General features: G+C 42.4%; 1 protein-coding gene across 1 annotated transcript; it reads left to right on the top strand.

Annotated features, from left to right (window-relative positions):
- The first annotated feature begins 7270 nt into the window (after positions 1 to 7270).
- On the top strand, positions 7271 to 15367 carry LOC141469589 (protein NDNF-like). Its single transcript, XM_074155139.1, has 4 exons — positions 7271 to 7668; positions 9573 to 9956; positions 11939 to 12072; positions 13077 to 15367. The coding sequence occupies exons 2-4, from the start codon at positions 9670 to 9672 to the stop codon at positions 14426 to 14428; spliced, it is 1773 nt and encodes a 590-aa protein (XP_074011240.1). The 5' UTR covers positions 7271 to 7668; positions 9573 to 9669; the 3' UTR covers positions 14429 to 15367.
- Positions 15368 to 18659: the final 3292 nt, after the last annotated feature.

An 18659-nucleotide genomic window follows, 5' to 3' on the forward strand; every position in this document is an offset into this window, starting at 1 on the left:
CCATTTCATTATGAAATGATACCAAGCACCATAGAGTGTCAGCTTTCAACTTCATAATTTATAAATTAAGTGTAAATAGCCCATATTCTGAGCTCCTCTGCAGCCGCCCATTTATCCTTCCCCCATGAAAAATTAATGAGTCTATAAAATAACTTGTAAATTTAGAGCAGTCATGTTTTTTTAAAAAATCAACAGTGTGATTTTCCTAGAGACCCTGAAGCATTAGCTGGCTCCTGCCACTGCTGTTAATCACTGGTCTTAGGTGTGCTGCTCTGCTATAGCAAAGGTTTTCCACCTCCCGCTAAGATTCCTGCTGCAGACCAGTGCCAGAGACAAGATAAAGCACTGTGGTTATTAGGCTGTTCTAGTACAGCAATCCCTGCTTTCAGCAGCCTGGCAGACTGCTTCCTTCAGTGGGTTCTTGAGGATGTAACATCTTAGCCAAGACATCAGGAGAAGACTTAGCAAGACAATTTTTATAATCAAATTTTCTAAGTGGAAAATTCACCCCAGTCTAAACTTTTGGTCTGTGGGAAGGAAAACGAGCTAGCTCTGTATTTTGGCTAAGAGGATTCCCTAAGGGACTTTTTCACTATTTTGTGACGTCTTGGGCTTGCCTCGGGATAAAAAGCTGTGTTGGTCATTTTGCCCTCTGCAACTTTGCAAGGACCTGTATTCCTGCCCACTGGTGTGCGCATTTACAAATCCCCTGTGAAGAACAGAGAGGAGTAGAAGACAATCAGAGGGCAGCAAGAGACAGGTAGGCTGAGGAACGGACTGGGGCAGGCACAGTGCTCCAGGTGTTGGAATTCTGAAGGACCACGACAGAGGAGTGCAGAGAATGGGCAATGGACTGGTCTGGAGGTGCCCATGGGGGTGTGAAGGCCGCCTTCCATGTGCTTGAAGACCTGCCCCTGCCTACCTCCATTCTCTTCTACCATCTCTGGGGACTTTGCTCAACACACAAATAAGTGCCCGTGAAGCCTATTCAAAACCAAAGATGTTCCTACACAAGAACTCCATATCAAAACAAATTGCTGTGTGCTGGCCTGTGCTCACCCAGGGGTGCTGGAAGAGGAGACAAGATTTCACAGCTGCTAGGCCATCACAGCACAGGATGTTCTGTACCACAAGGGAGGATGATATCAAGAGAAGCAGAGTGAGATGGCTGTAGGATGAGTTCTGTGATTTTCTGTTAAGTTTTATACTTATGCTTAACGTTTAGAGGGATTTGCTCAATAAAGAATTTTGGCTAAAAAAAACTTGTTTCACACAAACTGTTATTGTTAATCTCTCATGAAATATCCAGCTTTTTTCAATTGAACAGAAAAACCCCTGCATTAGAGTAAACAAGGCAGAATAAACAAAGCACAGAGATTACTTTTCCCCTTCTGCATACATATGTATGAACATGTTTTATCTTCCTTTTTCTATACAGTCTATCACGAACAGCAAGTTGCTGTGATGATTTATGACAAAAGTGGCAGATTTTATTAGATGTAATGTTAACTTATTCATTAAATTCCTACAATCAGACATTAAAATGGATACTATTCCTCTGGGGACAAGATGGAGAGATGAACATAATAACTTTATCTCTGTTGCATGTAAAATATTTGTAATTGAGCAGAAAGCCTGATCCCAAATGCTTAAAAATATAAGGCCAGGGCAGCAAATGTGATTGGATTTCTTATAATCTAATCATTTTGCTCCATATGTGGCCCCCAATCTGTTTAGGATTGTTAAAATTCCTGGGTATTGTAGTGGCTTCCCCAGAGAACGCTGGGAAGAGCTACGGACAGCCTGGACCAGATGGGATGCCAGTGACTCCAGCCAGCAAAGGCAGAAAAGAGGACAGTGGTTAACTCCTCTTCTGCCGGCCACCGCGGAGGAAGTCTGAACCGGAAAATTAACGCAGGCTGCTTTCCAATACTGTAAAAGGCAGGTTCTAGATTAAAGCTCCTGGGAGCAAACTGCTGCAGCCCACGGGGACAAACAAAGCAAGGATCGATAATCACATTCTTCTGAAAAAGTTTCCAGTGCTGTAGGTGGAAATTTCAGTTGCTTGTGAATTCCCCTGGGTATGGGAAGGAAGGGGGGCTCCCAGGAGCCCAAGAAGGAAGTGAAATGCTGTAAATGAAACCAGCACTTACAAGATGAAAAGCTTTTTGGTCAGATTGAAGGTGTTTTTAAAAAGCTTACGGAGTAGCGCAGGATCAGAGAGCCTTCCTCCAGATGTATGAAATTTGGCAGGCCCATGCTTGATTTAAGAGCAAGAGTCTGGCTGCTCAGCATTCCCTGCCCCTCTCTAACTTGTCACTGCAAGGAGTTAAACGGACACTTGAGAACCTCCACCACAGGAAACACTTGGATGCTCCTTGTCCACCAGGGTGGATTAGTTCTATTTATACAAGTTTAATCCTTTGGCATATAAAACAAGCGCCACCGTAGCTAAAAACAAAATATAGGATTACCCTATTAAAATGGTGCACTGATTATGGACAACGCCACTTCTTTCCTTCCTGTGACTTTGTCAACTGAGATACCCAGGAGTTTTTAGCTATGCTGAAAACCTCACCTTATTATTCCATACCTGCCCAAACTGTTCTGCCGCTTTGATGGCTTGAAGGGAATTTTGTAGGTGTTTCCTAAGGCCTTATTTAACAAGACTTAACCTAAAATCCTGAAAGCCTAGGGGTATGGTAAAAGGAAAAGGAAATGAAAATTGCAGCTCAGGACCTTCAATATGTTTTCCTCTTTAATTCATGAAGAAGGCCTTAGTGTAATACAGACTCCTGGCTAGGGACTTGAAGATTTTTTCTGTTGCACTGAATTTACACTTGTGGAGGAACAAATTCTGTCATAAAATAAGGAATTTTCCCATTAAGTTGGATATAGTAACCTCAGAAGCAATCTCTCACATCCCACAAGAGCAGAGCAAATCTCCCCTGTGTCACATCTATTATTTCTCGACTTACAATCATTCTTAAAAACATGGAATACGAAAATAGTGAGGTGTAATCATGTGCCCACAATCTTTATATCGTTGCTTACTGAAAGATCCTTCAAGGCTATCTTTAGTTTAAACAGCATCAGAAAAAGATAATTTTCAAGTGTAAAGGTGCCAGCACCTTTTCCTGAAGAGGAACCACTAAGCAAAAAACTCATGTAATTTTAGTAGATTCAGCAATTATCACTATATAATTCCCTGGAGAACTTCTTGACACAGACATGGGGGCCACAGATCCAAAACATAGAAGGCCACTGGTTTTTTATCCTACAAAACCAATACGTACTGCCAGGACAACTCACCAGCTTCCAAAACAACCTATTCCTATGCTCTCACCTGGGTACACGCTGCAGGAAAAATCCAAGTCTGCTTTTGACTTACAAGCAATTCCCTGTCTCTCCTGCTTATTAATGCCTCTGAATAGGAACAGACCAGGGCTTTTCTTATCAGACACTCCTTTGAGTCCTTGTGCATTGCCAGGATTTGACAAAACCTGGAAGAAATAGAAGCAGCTGCCACACTACGGTACCCTTGATGGGTTTTAAGTGCCAGACTTTTGCTTAGGCTCATCTTTCACAGCTTCAAAGGAAAGTGTGATTCTTTCTGGACCCCAGCTGTGTGTCTAAGAAGATATTTTTTGAGCAATAATACTAACCAGAAGTATGTTAACTTCTCAAGGACACACTAGGTCCATTAGCTGTCAAGCAATGATTACGACAATCCCTCCACTTGGGAGGAGATTTTTACAGAACTTTGCACCCCTCTTTCCATAGCCAGACAAGCCAGAAGGTACATTCTTTTGCCAAGAGGAATAGATTGTAACTCGCAGCCGTGGAAAACACAAAGTGTATTTGGATGCAATAATTCCCCTGCAGATCTGATACAGAAGACATTAGAAAATATCAGACATCTATAGCTATTTCTGCTCAGGGCTATTAACACAGTTTATAAATGCTAATTAGTTAAGAAGGTATTTTGCAGGCAGCTATGTAGCTGAGAGCCAAAGACTAACACTCAGTTGTTTGTAAGATATACGTGTAGTTGTCTAAAAGACAGAAAAGGAGAATATTACTTGTCTCATAACTGAAAGATTAGATTTCTATTTCCCCATGCATTCTTAATGCGCTTACAGAGTTTCATGAAACAGAACTCCCTGGGCAGGGCTGAGGGCGCGGGGAAGTTGTCTGTGTTTGGGTACCGGCCTGGGCTACAGCCAGGGCCTGATCCGGCTGAGCAGAGGATGGGGAGACGGTGCAGTCCTGGGACCGCTCTCCCATGTATCATACCAACGGGAGGGACTAGAGCTCTCTTGGCCCGTCACACCGACACCCTTTCCTGAGGAAGGGCACCTGACCATCTCGAAGGTAAGTTGGCAGGGCAGGGGAATTGCCACATCAGAAACACACGCAGTCAATTTTTTTGCATCCTCCCCGCCAAGAACAAAGCCGTGCTGCATGGTCACCAGAGGGGTGCTCCGCGGGCTGGGGCACGCTGCCAAGCTCTCCGAGCGCCCTTTTGAAAGGGAATCTGTGAAAGGGCAACAAAATGCTGCAGGCAGGGAGTGCTGCGGGACAGTGTGCTCTCAAGTATTGCTGTCAGGAAAATGGGACACTCCTTTGGCTTGCAGAACCCCTCACCTGAATACAGAAACTGGGACTGCAGTTCCAGGAAATACACATCTGAAGCATCTTTGAGAGCTTCAAGCGAGATCCCTGATGGTCTGACTCCATGCTCCCATTTCAACAGAGATCCTTTTTTTTTTTTTTTTTCTTTTTAGTGTTACTGATCCTTTAGCAGAGCTACTACATAACAGAGTATAAATCAAGTCTCTGGTGTCAAAGGTGGTCATCTCTTCCATTTGTGAAAGATGTCAATGGCCAGCAGGGTTGGGACAGAAGTAGGATCTCTTGAACAGCCCTCCTGAAGTCACTGATTCAGCTCTGAGGCACAGCAGAGCCTTCTCGTTACAGACTACATTTTTCCTAGTGAGAAGTCTGTTGTATCAATTTTATGCCAAATCAAGAGTTTGATTTATCCCTGTTGTAACTCCACTGAGTTCAGTCAAGCTATACGAGTCATGAATTTATCTCAACTTTCTCTGTAGAGAATACTATTTTTTCCTTTGATACTGCTTCAGTGAACCTCTAAATCTATGAACATGCATCCCGCTCCAGCAAAGCATATAAGCACACACATGTGGGAAGCATGTGAGAAATCGTTGTGAGAGGACTGGATTACTTCCATACTTAAACCATTTTGTCAGCTTCTTTCACCTTACATCCTTGTTATTCAGCGGGAGACAAGAGTAGTCCTTCAAGCATTTGGCTTAACACAGCTGAAATGATGGCCAGCGGAAAGACTCCCATTGCCTTCACGGGAAGCTGAATCGTGCCCTGGATAATGGCTTGTCTTGATGGCAGTGGGGAGGTTTAGGGCGAAGGAGACAGTGAGCCCATCCCTTCTTTAACAAACACGTCTACTCTGTCTGTATTGACTGGGGATTTTACCAGACATGAGTGATGTCTGCTCCTGAGCCCTGCCCAAAGATCTATTTGCTTAACAGCACTGTTTACTTACTTACAATTTCCCCCGCTTACTTCCACCTGTGAGTCCCTCCAAATCTCAGCAAAAACACACTGTAGTCCCTACTCTTATGTTATGGCCAATATCTTTTCTCTCGTGGCCTGTTTTCAGTGCACACTTTTTGATGCACCTCATCTGGCCTACATTCTCCCCTTCCAGGCCTGCTCTGGGAACTTATTGGACTTTGCAGCACCTTTTTCTCATGCTTCCCTTTCATTGGGGGAATGATTTGCTTCTGGCTAGGTATTTATATTTTCATTACTTCCCATGTCTGTTACCCAGACATTACCTGTTCTGGATTTCACATCAGAATGACAATTTGCCTGAAAGACCCTATTTGCTGTTGACCTTACTTTTGGCAGTTGTCTAGAAAACATCTTGCAATGTCATTTCCCAGATCAATAGTGCCAATACTCTGATCATACAGTGCCTGTATCAAAGCCCCTACACACTGTCCCTTTTGAAAAGCTCAGTTGCTCAGCAAAATTTTTCTGCAAATACATTTTTAGCAAACCTTTGGTGAACGACATCGTAATTATTCCTGCCATCTTCTGAAGTGAGAGTAAACACACTGTGAATATTTTTCTGTTATCTCAGTTGATAAGCAAATTTACGTTTGCATAAGGATTTGCTTTGCAGAATCTGTTGAAGCCTCTTTCTACTTCTCCCTCACCTGCCCCTCTTCTTAGCAAACTTTTAGTCTTAGGAAGGCTTAAATAATACAGCTTTAAATCCAGGGGGGACAAGGTAAAGGGTTGCTGCAAGTCACTCGCTTCAAACACTGAACAAGAGACTTTATTTTAAAATAAGTAAATAAAAAGCCTAGCCTCCTTACTATACTCTCTCTGTCTTTGCCCCCTGCAAAGTGCCTGCCTAGAAGCTCGTGCAGGTTTCTGGGGCTTGCCTTCTGACCAGACTTGAGGAAGCTGAGTACACACCTCCACAGGGACACCCCCAGGGCTTCTTTCCTGACATCTTGGCCAAGAGGCCAAGAAGTACAAAGCAGCACACGAATCCTAGCCATACCCTGCTCTTGCTCAGCAGGAGCAGGCCTTTTCAGGACCATGGCTTTGCTACAACTGCTTTGTAGCCCCAACTGCAGAAGCAATTGTTTGCGCTCGCTGTGAGCCATTTCCCATGCACCCTTTTCCTGCCTGCTCCCTCAGCCACGATACGGTCACACCAGAAATACTACCCCCAGCCCATACAGTTTTGGAGTTTCTTTCTTACACAGCCTCCGCAAGCCAAGAAATCCGCTCAGCTCCATTCACTAGATTCCTGACAGTCTTCAAAGGATCGCTAATTCCAGTCTGCTTAAGAAATGCAGAGCATTCGCTCTCTTACAGCTTTTCTGCCTTCCCTTCTGTGAGCCAGTCAGCACCTGTTGGCCCATAAAAAACACACCAGAAACACAGTACACCTGAAGCTACCTGAAACTTCTGCAACACTGTGGGCAAAGAGATTGCATGCTCCATGGAAGGGCCGTCAAGCTACTAGTGCAAAACCAGTTTTCTGGAGGAGATCTCTGTGTCCCTGCCTGGCTTGTATTAAGGGCTAATAAGGGTTAACAGTGTTTGCTCTCTCCGTCTCACCCCCTCCTCCTCACTGTGCGTTTCTGTCAAAGACCTGCTCTCTGGCCAGCCACCGATGGGATTAGGCTGCTCTAACAGTCTGGCTGACGCTCTGTGCAGGAATAAAGTCCTGCTGTCTGGAGGCAGCACGCTCGAGTGTGCTTCGCAGCTCTCCAGAAGGAACTCTAGAACTGAAAGAGCAACAATCAGGACTTTGAAGATTTCAAAATTAAGCAGGTTTAAAATAACCTTTGAAAACATCCCACCTAAGAAAATACCCAAACCCTCTGGTTTTTCTTCTTTACTTGAAAGACGGCAAGCATTTTAGTTACTATGTCTGTTCAGGAGCCATATGGAAAAATCAGTTGTTTCCTGTTAAACTGGTTGCACAGTTTTGGTTTTCATCTGTCTACAGAGATCTGAGAAGTTTATGTTGGTTTTTTTTATGCTTTTTCAGCAAAGAAAGCAAGTGGTCTGGGGATCATCTGGCCAGGAATACAATAGGTAAGCAGAGTATTTTTGTGTAACATATTTCCAAGAGTCTGAGAGTGTACTGTTTGTGTAATTGAGTAAAATCAGCCTTTAGGATGATGTTCTCTTTGGGATAAGCCGATTATAGGTTGGTTGGTCGCTTGGTTTGTTTGTTTTCTTGGACAAGAAAAGCCGAGCTGCCGTGGTATCAGTGTGGTTTGCAAGATCCTGTCATTTAAGCAGCAGAAAGACTTGACTTTTTTTTTTTTTTATAAATCCTCTCTGAAGCGCAGAGCAACTCAGATTCCACTGTCAAAGGTAAAACAAAATACTTGGGGTTATATTTTGAATCTGTAACCTATACTGAGACTACAAGAATAATAAAGTGGCAAAGAAGTGACTCAGTCATAAGGAAAGCTGTTATAACATTAAAAATGGAATTGATGTAATAATCTTAACTATTCTTTCAGCTTGTTCAGGCAGTTGTTTAATCTTGCCTTCAGCCAGGTGCTAAAAATATTACAAAGAGGAAGAGAATATCCTAACTTTATTAGAATGTTAAGTAGGACATTCAGATGACCTGGTAGTGATAATTTCAATAATAATCTCACTGATACTAAAGATGTGCATTACTTTGGGAATCAGAGATTAAAACAAACTCTGTGCGTAAAAATCTACAGATGTCTTCAATATTATGTTTAAATGGACATATTTGAAATGGATTTAAAAAGGAACTAGTCCTTTTATAAAATTACTTTAGTTGTAATGGACAGCAGGTCTGCTGAATTGTAGATATTTTGACTGCCTACAATCTTCTGCCCATTTGCAGGCACCATGAGAAAAGGGCTGATCTCAGAAACGAGTAAAAATTACAAAGGATTGAGCCTTTGTCTTCTATGTTCTCTTCTATCATTAGCCAATAATCAGATTTAACTAAGATCTCTAGTCCTTGCTGTTTGTAAGATGTAATAAGCTAGTTTTTCCTCAAAAAAGGGATCTTGCTCACAGAGCTCCCTCTGCTTTCCAAATCCCTGAGCTACAGCTGGCACCTGTATTAAAGGTCTATGCCCTTCTTTCTTCTCCCTTTTATGCACTTTCCTCTCTTTCTGAAACTGTATGAAGCAGACATAAAAGTTTTAAGGCTAATCAAGAACCTCACATAGTAGTGTACTGCCAAAATTTCTTGTCCTAACTGGTGTCTCCCATCTGTGTAGCTCTGTGCAAAGTACATAGCACAGTTGAAATAATGTCAGCATTTGCAGAGGTGATTCTTGGGACTGCTTGTGTACATTTTTTTCATAGATTTACAGATAATAAAGCCTGATGGCAAAAGGAAGGGGCATACATGATTTTTTAAAATCCATTATCAGAGTGAGTACAATAGAACTGTTATAGCTCCAGTGAGCAGCAAATGCTGAGATGGGTTGCAAGTGATGCAGATGTGAAAGGGATGGGCAACACAAATCTCAGAATGATTTATCCAACTGCCCTACAGTAATAAAGTCTTCCTCCAAATGAGATACACTGAGAGCTTAAAATCTCCTAAGTATCAGTTTAGAAACTCTTATCCAGGATGCTCCACTTTTTCTCAAAGTGTCCTACACTGCCCTGATAAGCTATTCTGATTCTCTACACATACCTTCAATCACGATGGATGAAATAGAAATTAAATGATCTGACAGAACAGCAGAAGTAGTGTTTGAGATATAGTGATGTCCTGTGAGTTTGAAAGCAACAGTTCAATTACTAAATTTCAAGGCTGAGTTATTTGTAACTGAACACTATAAATTAGGAAAAATATTTTGAATGTATTTCTCCACTCATTTTTTCAGCAGTGAAAGGTTTGGGTTTTTATAACTGTCTTGTGATATTGCACTTGACCATATATTTCTATAACAAAAGACTTCATAGTAGCTTCTTCGATTAAATCTTTGCAGAGAGATCCTCTGAGAAATATTTCATGTGAACTTTAAGCAACTGAGCAAAATGGAGACTGGCACTGTTTGAATGCCTGGCTTGCTGTGAATATGATAAATGCCAGGAAAGGCACAGAAAGAGAGGCTCACTGATCATTTTCTCCCTCAAGACAGCAGTTTCCGTTCGCTTTTGTCATCCCACTTTGCAGTGCTGAAGATGTCCTGGTTCTGGTTTTATCTGCCTCTCCATCTTCTCATGGTGGCTTGCTTGTGTCATTCCATAAAAGCCCCCACCACCAGTTCCCAACAGAGCTTCAAGACCGATCTCTTCAATTTCTATCACTCCCTGATACTTGCTGATGGCAAGGAAACTACAATTCACCTGCTGAAGGATATTCCTAAAAGGTAAGAGCAAATCAGTCCCTCCTATTCTCAGCTACTTCCCTGTGACGCTGGTAGATGCATGCTACCAGTACAACCCAAGAATTGCTATGCACCTGCAGAGCTCTATCAGTGTCCACTGAATTTCTAGAGAAATGCCTCATAGCTGTCAGGCTCAAGTGTCATTATTTCACCCATAACCTGGAATGACCCTCTGGGATGAAGTGTAGATCCAGGTATGCATTTCAGGCAGGTTTCTCTGTGGTGTTTGTCAGAGCAGCAGCAGAGCTGATAGACAATAAGTGGGCTCCAGCAGTAAACAGTTGTGTCACAAACCGCCTGGCTTCAGAACTGCAGAGACCCATCGGCCATCCTACGTTTGCTGTAAAATACAAAATATTACCTAGCAAATTAACTATGCCCAAAATCAATTGAGTATCTGCACAGACTTCTTACCTTATCAGAAAAACTTCTGCCAGTGTCCTGCACGTTAGAAGTGTTTTTGTTGAATGGCACTACAGCTTGCCAAGATCAAAAGTAGTTTGCATGCAGAAATTCCACAGATCCTTCTCCTTCCCAAAGTCTTCTGCCATATCTAGATATATAGGCAAACTAGATATTACAACTGGCACTGCATCTTGGGTAGCAAATATTGATATGCTTGCTTGGGAAGAGACACACTTCAAGTGCTTAAACCAGACTCCACTTTGGACAGTGACCAACACATACAGATTTTGTCATATACCCAGAGCAGAGTGGTCCTGGAGCAGAGAGTGAGCCAGATGGTTCAGAGCTGATATGCATTGCACAGAAAGAAACTGGAACATGGCACATGTTATATAATGTGACCGTGCCCACAAGAGCAAAACTAAGAGCCATCCTTGTTAAAGGCAAATGGGTATCGAAATCTCAGAGAAAAGTGAATTTTGCTGTGCTCTTGTGGCATCACACTACAATTGCAATTAGGTAGCAAAACCCCCCTCAGTTTAACATGATCAGGTAAGGACCTTATGAACCTCTGAGTCATCCAAGCAGGAAACCAAGAGGTGAGAGGTTTTGGCTTAAAATGTAGAAGACTCAAGATTGTGGAACTGTTTCCAGTGAAGCTTGACTCTGGCCCAGTAGCCATATCCTGAAAGTAAGCCAGACCTCTAGGCTGACATGATCTATTCATAAAGACTAGGTTTGTCTCACTAATGAACAAAAAAAAAAAAGTCTTGAATTGCCTTCATTTAACTGCAGAGGGAACAACCCGAGTCCAAACATTTCTGTGGCTGTACACTATATTTCATATAGTCTGTACACACCAAACCAACAGAAATAAACAGAAAACCAAAGGGGTGAGACAGGAGGCTGCGCTTTCTTAAGCAAGAATCAAAATCTGACTGAGTAGGCTGATGCTGCTTTGTACTGCTCACGCACTGTAACCTCTGTCATGAAGGCAAGTAAGCTAGAACTGGCCTGGATGAAAAAACATTGACATCTGATGATGTCCAGGACTGGCTAAAATTCTTCTGTTGTAACCACTTCATCTAACACCCAGGAAGACCTAGATGTGCAGGAGCATAGGAGGAAGGACAAGCTCTAAGAGCTTTCACTGAACTCCAGTCAGGAAATCCTGCAAAAAAAAAAAAAAGTGTACCAAATTCTGCAGAGTTAGCCAATAGGTGGTTATCTAGAAGGCAGTCAATCACATCCATCATCCAAAACAACCAGGTAAGTACTGAGGTATGATATTCAGTTCAAGTGAGTTAAAATTCAGCGGAAAAATATTTCCTATGGTAACTGGATAAAACTTCCAGCAAATATTTGTGAATTAGGAAAAAAACCTCCAGCATGTATTCTTCTCACAGCTGCAGATTTCAGATATTCACCATCCACTTGTATTGATGCACGTCAAAGGGTAACAGTCATTTCTACCCACATCAGAATGGCCAATTACAAGGCATCTTAGGCAGACTTGAATTTCCTGATGCTTTCCCTCTGTTTTTAATCCACTTTTACAGGTACTACTTTGTTTTGGAGGAAGGCAGAGCCCTTGCACCTTTCACAATAACAGTGACCCCCTGTGACGTTCCCATTGAATGGAGCATACTTGTGCACAAGGCTTCAGAAAGTTTCCTTGGAAAAGCAGCACGAGGTAAGACCTTCAAATCTGCCTAAGCAGAGGCAAAGAAAGCATAATTTATACATAGGGAGTTGTGTTACAGGAAATTCCCCAACAAGCTTAAACATCTCATGCTTCCCTCTCCTGTGAACTGCTATTGGCTGAAGAGGGCATCCCTGTCTCCGTGTATGAAACATGGGAGCCCGTGGGATTTTGCCATCAACTCAAGCAAATCAAGGATTACATGCGGAAAAAGTCTAAATCTAAGATTAATATTTGGGAACAATCCTGGGTCTTTGGGGTTCCACAAAAGACAGATCAGCTTCATAAGCTGTTTGTACTGGCCCACGCTTCCCTCTGCTACCTCAGCTCTTTTTCTGTGGCTTAGGCCACTTTAACTGGTCATTTTGCTCCCCACAGTGATGCAGAGAAGATTTAGCCATTTATTTTTCTAGGAATACCATCTACCATGGCAGTGGGCATTATGCTGCCATTAAACCTAAGAGGAAATTCCATTCTCTTTCATGATTTTTTCAATTAATTTTTCAAAGTAAATTCTGAAAGCTGCCATTAACAAGTTCTTACCTGTCAGGCAGGTACACCTGACTGAGGAGTTCAAATACTGTTCCTTTGAAGTCATAAATTTTCCTTCTTCAGAGGAGACAATGGCACAAAACTAAACCAAAGAAAACTTCTTTCATAGAAAGTGTGAGTCTCCTTGAAGGAACATACCCAAAGAAACAGGCATTAAAAGAAAATTGTAGGGACATCAGACATGATACAAGTCAAGCATTTGCAAGTTGTGGTTTTATAAATATAGTCTTTTTGAAAACAATTCTACAACTGCACTGCTAAAATAAAAGCTACTCAAATTTTATTTTAATAAATTGCCAGTAGCAAAAAGTATTTTTAGTTACAATTATTGCTTTTAGGAAGAAAATATGATGCTCCCTGACATATGAACAATAAAACCTATGCAATGTGCTTTATTTCACATCTGTTAAAACAAAAGTTACAAGTCTGCTTTTTGCCTGCAGGTGATCATGATACACAAGAGGTCTCAAAATCTCAGAAGGCTCCAAGCATGGTGTCCACCATTTTTAACTATAAGGGAAATTCTGTAGAGACTTACATGGGTATGTCTTCTCATTCTGCCCTTTACATGCTAGAGTTCTTATCCACTGAGCGAGACACACACATTACTGTGTACTTAACAACTGACACAACATCTGGGCACCTCTATCCAGAGCTTCCAATGGATCCACGCATAGATGTTATTGGCATTGGGCATACAACAGTGACTCTGACCTGGAAACACAGTCCGTCTGTCTTGCAACATAGAGAAAACATCCAGTACTGTCTTCTAGTTAATGAGAAGCACAACTATAAGAGCTTGTGTGCTGCTGAGACAGCAATCAGATCCTCTGGAATGAAACTGCCACCTGCATTAGCTTTGTCTCTCTCTCCATACCTTCTTGAACCGCAGCAGGTGATGATATTGTCCAACAGTGAATTGAGCATCATCAACAGAGTGAGTAGTGGGGAAGTCAGGCAGATATGCATGGGTACCAAGAATACTTACACAGTGCCCAATCTCAGTCCCAGCACTCAGTATTACTTTGACGTTTTTGTTGTCAATCTCCTCACCAATGCCAGCGCTGCTTACACCGGGACATTTGCAAGAACCTTGGACGAACCTGAACCTAAGGTAACAGAGCTGAAAGATGGGAAAGTGACTCAGGTTATCCTGGATGGGAAAAAACAGAAATCCTACAGTCTGCAGTACCAGGCAAGGCACAAGAAAATACAATTCACCTTTCAGTTGTGTCGTGGCCAAGTACGGGTTCACATAACAAAGAACGGTAAAACAGTGGCATCTGAAAACATCTCAGGACTGAGGTATTTCTCACTGAAGGGAAAGCTGCTGGACACATATTTGGTGCAGGTGAGGTCCACAGAGGAGACTAACTCTTCTGTGAAAGTACAGGTGTCCCCCCATTTCCACAAACCCTTATTCCCACTTCTTCCAGAGAGCTTAAAAATCAAGTCCTTCAGTAAACTGAGGACCTGCAACTCTGTCACCATTGCCTGGCTAGGAACACAAGAGGAGAGCAAGTACTGTGTGTACAAGAAAAAGATTGAAGAAGATCAGATCTGGATGGAACTGCAGAATGCGGAGAGGTGCTCTGGACCTGAATCTCGGCACAAGTCAGAGAAAGTGCTGTGCAAGTATTTCTATGATATAAATCTCCAGCGAGCTGTCACCACAGAGACCATCAAAGGGTTGGATGCAGGAACGCTTTACCTGTTTGATGTTTATCTCTTTGGGCCATCTGGCATCCCTGTCAGATATCACAGCAAAGTTGTGAAGACCAGAAAAAAATGTTGAAGGCTTTTAAAGAAGTGTTTTGAAGTGAGTGAATGAAGAATATTATCAAACTCTATGCCAATCCATGCCATAGCCCATGCAATTTAAAATATGCTGACTCTCAAAAAAATTATGGAGGAAATATCTTAGATGTCTAAATCATTATGCTTACTTTTTCATCTTCTCTCCTGCATTATCATCTCATTTTTCCCTCAGGTGCCCCATTCAGACATCAAAAACAGACCTGTGAAACAAATCCATGCACACGGAAATAAAATACCCAGAATGGTACCCATAAGAAATAGATTGGTTACCTAAAATGGTACTGAAATTCGGTAGAGAAATGATGGGAAATGCCTCTCAAGAAGCACACATCATTATTTTAAAGTCCCCGAGTCTTCCACCTTGTGTAACTCCATCAGCTAATGAGGAACCGAGACACACACCCCCGCCCCAAGTCAAGCTGCTCTTGAGAAATTGAACTTCACTGCTGTTTGAACAAGGATTGAGACAAAACAAAATTTTAAAAAAGCAGTGGAACTGGTGTAAAGCTCCACACCGTGAGTAAAGCAGGCTGAAATACATCTTCCCCTATTACCTGAATGTTTGCTTGGCTTTCATTTCTACAGAGAAACTGTGCTTGGGTAGAAACACAAAATTTAGGCCAAGAACTGGCTCTGGATCGAGCTTTTCTGAGAGTATACAAATACATTGCTGTGGTGCTGCCCATTGCTGAGAGTAGCAAGTAAGGAATATTGTCATGGAACAGAGGTTTTTATCTCTAGTCTCTGATATCAAGCCCATGTCTATCACTGTGTGACTCCTGAGTGTAATATACTCACTCTTTACATCCTTAAATGAGCCTGTATCAATGAACAAATTGCTTTCGGAAAAATTAAATGTGGTTTTCCTATTAAATATCATGGAAGGAAAATATTTGTAGTAGAAATCCTGACACTTTTTTTGTTGTCTTTTTTCCTTGATTATTTTCTTTAGATTGCAAGAAACACAGTATAAAAATATTTGAAAAAATTAAAAGCCTTCATAAAAAAAAAAAACCCTTACCCTCAATTTCAGTTATCAGCAGAAAATAGTTTGTACATAGCCTCTTGTCAGGTCTGAAATTTACATATAAAGAGATACGATAGATCGATTGACCCAGAGGTTGCCAGAGAAATCTTGCCTGCTGTAATTACACTAAACAAGGATATAAATGATTAATTCCATTACTGTACATTTCAGAAGTTTGCTTGCAATTCAGGGTCATCAAGGTTCTAGTTTACTCTGAATCACCACCCCCTCCAAGCACTCTTGGAGGCACTTGGTAAGGACTGAATCAGTCCACTGTGCGCACACACACACACACAGAGGATAAGTTTCCTGCTCCAAAGGCCTGACAGCATTGCGCACCCCGCACAGTGCACACTACACTCACTAGTCCCAGAAGAAGGGTTCTGGCCTTCGCATGGAATCAGCTGCAGTATCTGGCCTTTGGCTAGGCTTTACATTCCTGCAGGCGCCATTCTGGATTGAGCGGTGCCACGGCAGGAGCCATGTGCTCTGTGACCTCCTCCCCACACTCTGCAAGCCTTCCGGCTAATTACAGGGGCTGGCAGCTGCACTGCCTTCTTTCCAAGGCAAGCCTTCTCTTCATTTTGCTCCTGCCAAAAATAGTCTGAGCTCAAAGAGCAACAGAGGTCATCTTCACTTGGAAATCTCAATGTTTTCTTCTGCCTTGCTCCTCAATTTCAGGCATTTATATTCTGGATGAACTTCACTTAGATGCCCTACAAATGACTGTAATAACAACCATAATAATAATAGAGGAGGAACAGGAAGATCTGTTTAACTTCAAATAAAATATACTCTTAATCCACTGCTCTTAGCCTGTCAGAGCATTAACCCTTGCTTTTGCCCTCTGTACACAAATGCCACAAAAACATCACTTGGAAGAAGAAGATACACTGGCACCTTGCCTCATACCAGTGCCTCTGCTGAAGAATATCTTTCACAACAGAACTGGCTTCAGACCTTTCAGCAAAACCTTGGTTTAGAGCTGTAGCCAAAAGGTCGGAGGAAGGGATAAGAGGAGAGTCTGGGAGAATGCAGAAAGAGAGCCAAGCAGTCAGGGGTGCTACGTAAGCAAGGGCTTGATGTAACACTAAGATAACTGACAGAATCTGGAGGGAAGGAAGTGCAGGCTTGGCGATCAGCAGATATTTCAGGGGGACTTTGAGAAGAGCTAAGAAATTTTCCTCCTCCTAGATCCTCTTCGCTCCACCTCCCCCTGGACCAGTGGGGAGCTCTGAAGACCACAACTTGCTGCTCTTGCAGCTCAGGCTGTGACACAAGCAGAGCATTGACTACTGCTGCTGCTGGGAGAGCTGGTGTTAGTCCCTCACTCACAGGAAGAGCTGCCACCCACACAACCCAGTCCCTCCATCAGCAAAGGATGCACGCAGGAGGGAGAGCTTGACTATGGAGAGGAACATGCTGTTCTGTCAAAACCCATTGCATCTAATATAAGCAGAGCGGGCAACCTGCCCTCCAGGTAGCAGCCCACTTTGCTTATGCATGCAGCCAGCCGTGGTCTGTAACACGGACCCCAGGAGCAGCAGGGAATATTTCTCTCCATTGGTCTTTCCACTGTGATTCTGCCTGTGTGCACCAGACTGCAAACCTGTTTTCAGTTCACTCGTGTCCATACCCTGCTTATGCCTTTGGACACACTGGCTTTTAAGTTGGGTGTCACTTTGCTGACTGCTGTCCTGGGAGAGAAGTTTCAAAGGTTTATCCACAACAAAACCAAGGGTGCTGCGTTACACCATTGCTGCTCTTCCTACCCCTACAAACTGCTCATGTGCGCAGCTCCCCGTCTTCAACACTCAGAAACCCTTCTCCTTCAAAGCTGTTTGGCATCTTTCCATCTTCTCTCCCTCCCATTTGACTAGTGCTTGCCTACTGCAATCTGGCCATAAGCATTTCCCAAGCCACATTTACCTCCTTTCTTTTCTTTACGCTTTCTGCAGTCTTCCTTGATAAATTTCTGGGAAAGCTCAGTTCCTTCAGCCCAGCCTGTCCTAAGCTGTCATCAGTTCTTCCCATCTGCTCCCCATCCCTGCTGAATTTAAGTCACATAGGAAACGCAGACAAATATCTTCATGGAGAACATTTCCATTGCTTTTGTGGATCATTAAAGTAAGTATTCAACATTGTTATCAGATTTTGTATTTTTTCTAGTGTTCAGTGGTGGGTGCCAGCTTTTGTGTGCTTCCAGCTGTCATATCTCAAGCCTGTCACAGCTGAGACCAAAGCCTGAGGCCACACATCTCTTCCCAGCATTTTTATTGAATTGCTCCCATTGCCCAGCTACTGTTCCACCTGGGAAGTGGGGTCAGAGCTACAGAAAACAGAGAGGGCAAGTAACAAGAGAAAACAGGTTTCCTATTCACATCCCCTTTCTCTTGCTCAGCCTCACAAATCACCACTTGCATTCTGGAAATGAGGTACAGGTATCTGAAACAGTGAAAAAATAATAATGCACAGGCTTCTAAGTTTGCCATTGTAGATACCCATAAGCTACAAACCAGTACAGCAAGAGGCTCTTCAGCATCACTTTCCAGTATTTCATACAACTGCTATTGCTGGAAATTTTGAAATGTAACTTAAGACAGTAATAATTGCTCATTTAAGTTCTACACTTTGAAAGATACTGCTATCTAAAACCAGCATAGAGGTTTCTGACATTGAGTTCAAGGACTGATAACATTTATGAGTTAATATTTAACTGGCATTGAGAATCATCTATTTTGTCATTCCTTTTTCCACCTGTATTTAACAGCCCATTTATTCATTCCCTGTTACTTTGAGTTTCCTAACAAATGTAAATACCCTTCAAAGTGAATCTGGTACTGTTTTCCAACTTGTTCCCTATCTGCCCACAAATACATTCACGGATGCATTCACAACTGAGTAAAATGGCTTGTGTGGTTGTGTCGGGTTTTTTAAATTTCATCTTTATATCTTTGCATGTTTTTTTTCTGGCTAATGCCTTCCCAGTTGGAAGACTTGCTTCTAGCTTAAGCAACACGTTAAAAATAGTCTTCTTGTTTTGGCCCCAGGTGCCGGACTGAAATCCTGCTCACAAATTGCTTTCAAAGACAGAGATGAAGCGTTTTTTACAATACACATCGCTCCCATTTAGTGCTTTATTACTACTAGTTGTTGGGTTTCGGTGGGTGTAATTTATGAA

This window comes from Numenius arquata, chromosome 10 (assembly GCF_964106895.1).
Source record: "Numenius arquata chromosome 10, bNumArq3.hap1.1, whole genome shotgun sequence".
In the NCBI taxonomy this organism is placed as follows: domain Eukaryota; kingdom Metazoa; phylum Chordata; class Aves; order Charadriiformes; family Scolopacidae; genus Numenius; species Numenius arquata.

Bases quoted from the DNA above. Each gene is read 5' to 3' on its own strand.
- LOC141469589 (XM_074155139.1), top strand. From the start codon at position 9,670: ATGCCAGGAAAGGCACAGAAAGAGAGGCTCACTGATCATTTTCTCCCT. The intron at 9,957-11,938 runs GTAAGAGCAAAT...CCACTTTTACAG, and splicing joins CTGAAGGATATTCCTAAAAG to GTACTACTTTGTTTTGGAGG. The intron at 12,073-13,076 runs GTAAGACCTTCA...TTTTGCCTGCAG, and splicing joins CCTTGGAAAAGCAGCACGAG to GTGATCATGATACACAAGAG.